The 5835-nt window shown below is 41.7% G+C and overlaps 1 protein-coding gene across 2 annotated transcripts in view; it reads left to right on the top strand.

The window, feature by feature from the left end:
• Positions 1-3879, top strand: part of Gemin2 (gem (nuclear organelle) associated protein 2) — a gene marked incomplete at its 3' end in the record, with an annotated part of 11618 nt that extends 7739 nt beyond the window's left edge. For both annotated transcript variants that reach the window (XM_013510474.1, XM_013510473.1), the window contains 3 exon segments: positions 121-189; positions 2815-2925; positions 3821-3879. In XM_013510474.1, coding sequence (XP_013365928.1) covers positions 121-189; positions 2815-2925; positions 3821-3879 — 239 coding nt within the window.
• Between the last annotated feature and the right edge of the window lie 1956 nt (positions 3880-5835).

Here is a 5835-nt window from a genome sequence, read left to right as displayed (position 1 = left end):
GCTGAGCTAAATCCCCAGCCCCTCAGAATGCTTTTGTAGATAAACTTCATGGAACTCACACTGAATTTGTTAGTATTTCATTACTAACATGACTCTTCTCCGCCCCATCTTTTTTTTTAGGCAACAGTCACTAGTGTCTTGGAATACTTGAGTAATTGGTTTGGAGAAAGAGACTTTACTCCAGAATTGGTAAGATTGCATTTTTTATTTTTAATGCGAGAACAGTTGGATATACAGTACTTAGATGAGATGTGGCTGCATACTATATTTATGTGTGCGTATGTGTATATATACTTTGAATATTCTTGTTTCAGCCTTTTAGTGTGGGGTTTGGTTATTTAAATTTTGGGTTTTTTAGTATTATCACAGTGTGCTATTGAGTTTAAGAAAACGAATCTTTTAGTGTAAAATTTTAGACAAGCAGTATAGGTTGGAGCAACATCTTAAGTGTGGAGGCCCTTTGAACGCTTGAATGGTAGCTTGACGTAGTAAATACAGTGGTGCCTTGGTTTACGAACTTGGTTTGTTGTATGCTTGGGGGGCAGTGGCCATGTTTGTGTTCGTGTGGGAAGGTGGCCATTCCGTGTTTGTAACCCAGTATGGAGTTTGCCAACGAAAGCAAAATTTCACTGAGCACTTGTTTGTAAACCAAATTGTTTTCAAACAGAAGCATTTGTGAACTGAGGTACTGCTGTCTATCAGAAAGTTTGAGTCAGATTTTAATGGGTAATCTTTTAATATGGAAAATTCTATTTGTAAAAGCAACCTGGATGTGAATCTGTTTAGGAAAAAGTCTTACCACTGATTCAGGATTGCCTGAGGAATTTTGTATGTTGCGTAAGTTGCTGTTTAAAATTTGTTCTAATATTCTTTAGGTTTCTCCAAAGTGATAGGTTGCTCATAATTAAGCTACATTTAGCTGTGGTAGCTTTCTGTGACAGACCATGGTGTCTCCTAGACAGAGCGTGTACTTTTATCTTTGCTCTCCCCTCTTTTCTTACTTTTTATTCAGGATTCAGCCCAAGCCTGCTCTGCAGAGCCAGTTTCACTCCCACTCTTCACTTTTACTTTCTCAAATAAACTTTACCGCTGCTTAAAAACAAAAGTACGAACTGAATTATATATTGCTGGTGGAACTATAATTTGGCGTAATTTTCCTGGTACAGCCTGGTGATTATGTCTCAGAAACTTAAACAGTATAAATACCCTTTGACACCATCATTTCTCTTGTAGTATGTAATAACGTTTTCCTTGCTGCTGCATGGGGTTAACAAGGCATGTTGTAGCGCTTTAGTAACATCCCCTTGCCAACCCCATGCGGTGACATGGAAGATGTGTATTACTATATTACAAGTAAAGGTGGCTACAAAGTGATACTATAATGATGAAGCTTTGTATAGGAGAAAAACATTTAAAACAATTAATAGACTTAGTTCTGCTCACAGTGTTGGAGGCTTCAGTGCATGCTTGGCTGGTTTCCGTGCCGCGGAGCGTCTTGCAGGCAGGGTGTGGTGGAGCAGAGCTGCTCATCTCACGCCAGCCTTGAGATGAGATGAAGGGACCAGGACCAGGCTCCATCCGCAGTGCCCTGCCCCATGGTCCATTCCCGCAGCAGACCCCACCTCCTATTTCCATGCCCTCCCAGTAATGCCATCCGGTTGTGATCTCATTAGTGGATGAGATGGTGACGTTAGTGTCCTCATGATTCTGTTATCTCCTAAAAGCCCTCCCTCTGAACACAAGAGACTTTTTATTTTGAGGCAGGCTTTCACTGTGTAGTTCAGCCAGGTCTTGAACTCACTTTGTAGCCCAGGCTGGCCTCAAACTCATGGCAGTCCTCCTGCCTCAACCTCCCAAGTGCAGGGATTACAAGGGTGTGACACCACACCTGGCCGTGCGAGACTTCTGAGAGATATTTTAGATCAAAACTGTAACAATGAGACTGCAGGTTTGTTTTTTCCTATGTGTTTTTGGTATTTTTCACATTTTTTTCTACATTGAGTGAATATTATTTTATAATTGAAAAGAAAATCCACTTAAAAAGGGAGTGGAGGTACGTTTAGCTTCTATTTATAGAAATGTCAAAACTATTTTGTTTACAGTATAGTTCCTTCATGTGAACCTGGGTGCAAATTATAAAATTATAAAATGACTTGTGTATCTGTCCATAAGGGGAAAGTATCTTTATTCTTGTAAGGATTTTTATGTGTGTGTGTGGGGGGAGGTATATAATTTTATATATATATATCTTAATTTAGCTTTTTGCTTGTAAATGGAAACTTCAATTGTGGTAAGAATCTCTGAAATAAAAACAGAGGTGATGGTTCATGCTGTAATGCCAGCACTTGGGAAGTTGAGGCAGGGGGATCTCAAGTTCATGGCCAACATGGACAGTAAAGCAAGACCCTGTCTCAAACAGCAAAAACAATAATTTCTGAAATGAACTCTGGGAATCTGGGAATATTTTGAAGTGTCTAATGCCCTGTATATATAGTTACAAGATGTAGGAGAGCCAGATGTGGTGGTGCACTCCTGTAATCCCAGCACTCAGGGGGCTGAGGCAGGAGGATTGCTGCAAGTTCCAGCTACATAGTGAGTTTAAAGCCAGCTGGAACTACATAACAAGACCCTATCTCAGAAAAGGGGCTAGGGGGTATCACCCAGCTCCATAAATGATCCTTTGTTGTTCACACCCAAACATTTATAATTAAATGTTCTATAAATTTATGTGTAGCAGGCAGCCAGGCACAACATTGGACAACAAGTTTATGGTTCATTATTTGTCTCCTAATTACTTTTTAAAATTCTTTTTAGGGAAGGTGGTTCTATGCTCTGTTGGCTTGCCTTGAGAAACCTTTACTCCCCGAAGCTCACTCCCTGATTCGGCAGCTCGCAAGAAGGTGCTCTGAAGTGCGGCTGGCAGTGGTGAGTTGTGACCCACTGCTGCACGGTGACAGCACCCGCCCCTTCTGGGGTAGTGGGAGGAGATTCCAGTGAAATGCAAAAGTGTGACGTGTCTCATGGCCTGGGCTTGGGTCAGGCCACAGAATGGAAAAGCCCAAAATAATAATTATAGCTTAAATAAAAAGTAGATGTTCTCACAAAAAGGAAGCAAGTTAGATGGGAGAAGACGTAACCCTGACCTTTGGGCTCTGCCTTCATGTGTGTCCCATCCTTGTTTTACTCCATTGGTGTTGCTGGGACAGAATACCTGAGGCCGGCTGCCTTACACAGCAGAGAGGTCCCAGAGTCAAGGGCCTCATCTGATGTTCAGCCTTCTGACTACTTTACGAGTGGCCAGTGGCAGGAGCACATGAAGAGCAGTGAGTGGTGCATGTTCAAGAGGGGACACACCAGGCCCACATGAAAACCCCCTGTCCAGTACTAATTGAGCCCCAGGAGAGCCGAACCCCTGCTATACAGCATTCATCATTAATCTTTCTGAACAAGGATCTTTCTTTGAAAAGTGATCTTAAAAGCCAGGCATGGTAGTGCACACCTGTAGTCATAGCTACTTGGAAGGCTGAGGCAGGAGGATTATAAGTTCAAGGCCAGCCTGGATAATTTAGTGAGCATGTCTCAAAATTAGAAAAAGAAAGTAAAGCAGGGCTGGGGTGTAGCTCAGTGGTAGAGTGTTTACCTAGCGTGTGCAAAGCCTGGGTTCAATCCTCAGTGCTACCAAAACCATGTTTATTAAGACACCATTAACTCTTAATGTTTTCTCTTTCTTTCATGTTTTATATCTGAAAAGGAAACTTATTTCAAAAATATTAGAGAAGAAAAACTATGTTTAAATTTTTCTGTATTTTCTTTTCTTTAGGACACCAAAGATGATGAAAGGGTTCCTGCTTTGAATTTATTAATCTGCTTGGTTAGCAGGTATAGTTAAGTAATTGTTGGCTTTTTCCTTATTTATCTGAGGTAGAACATAGTTTTCTTGCGTGTTTATGTTATTAACTGCCTGGGTCCCTTGTTCTTTTTCAGTTCAGGTACATTTTTAGTGTATGTTTGGTTTAATTTTTTATACCAGTGTTCCCCTGGAATTTCTTTGAAAAATTTTTTATATTCTATATTCTATATTCTGGTGCAACATACACCGATTTGTGTTAGGTCTCTTCTGGGCAAATTTTTGTCCCATTGATCCGTGTTCTTATTCCAGCGACAGTACACAGCTTTTGAAGCTGTCTACTTGAGTATCAGGAAGGTAAACAGTCCTGTGTCCATTCTTCCCTCCTCCACACAAGACATCCTCGCAGAATACACACAAATCCTACATCTAGTTTCCTGATCTGTAATAATTCTGCTGCTTATCATAACTCACAGTTCCTGGGTACTTGCACCAAGCATTTTTCTTAGCCTGTCATACTAGGAACTCATTTCCTTGTTCCTCATAATGTAAGGTACATTATCAGTACCATGGAGGAAGCTATGGAGAAAGAGATGAAATCACTTTCTTGGTGTCACAATCTAGTAGATCATAGAACTAGGACCCAAACTCCAGCAGCTTTACTCCAGCAAGGAGGTCCAGCCTGCAGGGTTTCACTGTGCAGTTCAGGCTGGACTTGAACTCCCTTTGTAGCGTAGGCCAGCCTTGAACTCAACAGTGATCCTCCTGCCTCAGCCTCCCTAGTGCTGGGATTAGAGGGTGCACCACCACACCCAGCTTCACATACTGTTTTAAATCTGTTTTCTTGTTAGTTTTGTTTCTTTTGGTAGTGTAAGGAACTCACCTGAATTTAACTAGCTCATATATTTTATAAATTAGAATACTTCTTTTAGGAAATTCATCCCTGGGTGGGTTTAAAGCTCTTTTCACTAATTCATTAATAATTGAAGCTTACTCTGATAATAATGACTCAAATATATCAATCTTTTAATTTTTTTAATGAGTTTGGGGATTGAACCCAGGGCTTTTGCACTCAGCTATAGTGCATAACAATTTTAAAAATTGTTTTATTTTGAGGCAGGGTCTCACGAAGTAGCTGAGTTGCCCGGGCCAGGATGGAATTTGTGATCCTCTTGCTCTAGCCTCCTGGAGTGCTGGGGCTGAAGACGGCACCGCCACGCCTGGCTGCAGTCTCTTCATCCTCACCACACTTACAGTAAATCAGTATAGTGTCTTTGATTTCAAGTAATAAAGACTGGGGTACTAAAGCTCCTTTTGCGCATTCGTGTAACAAGTATTTAATGAGTGCCTTTTTTCTAGGTGCTATAAAGGCAATCATACAACATTTGAAGAAGTAAATTGGGCATGGTGGCTTATGCCGGTAATCTCAGCACACTGGGAGACTGCAAGCAGGGGGATTGCAAATTTGAGCCCCACCTGGGCAATTTCACAAATTACCAAGATCTTAACTCAAAAAATTATAGGTCGGGCATGGTGGCACATGCCTGTAATCCCAGCACTTGGGAGGCTGAGGCAGGAAGAGTGCAGTGAGTTTGAGGTCAGCCTGAACTGCATAGTGAGACCCTGTCAAAAAAGAAAATTTAAAAGGATGTAGCTCGATGTGAAACGCTGGGTTCAATCCCCCCCCCAAAAAAAAGCCAGGCATGGTGGCACACACCTGTAATCCCAGCACTCTGGGAGGCTGAGGCAGGAGGATCATTGCAAGTTTGAGACCGGACTGAGCTACAAAGTGAGCTCCAGGCCAGCCTGAACTGTATAGTGAGACCCTGTCTCAAAAAGACTTAAAAGAGGGGCTGGGGATTTCGCTCAGTGGCAGAGCGCCTGCCTGGCAAGCACAAGGTCGTGAGTTTGATTCCTGGTACCAGAAAAAAAACCAAAAAACCAAAAAAAGACTTAAAAGAAGAAGAAGAAAACCAATAACAAAAAAC

The sequence above is a fragment of the Chinchilla lanigera genome, unplaced genomic scaffold, assembly GCF_000276665.1.
Source record: "Chinchilla lanigera isolate Chin_1 unplaced genomic scaffold, ChiLan1.0 scaffold00008, whole genome shotgun sequence".
NCBI lineage: Eukaryota > Metazoa > Chordata > Mammalia > Rodentia > Chinchillidae > Chinchilla > Chinchilla lanigera.
Note: the sequence above shows the minus strand (reverse complement) of the source record. Positions and strands in the feature narration are given on the sequence as shown.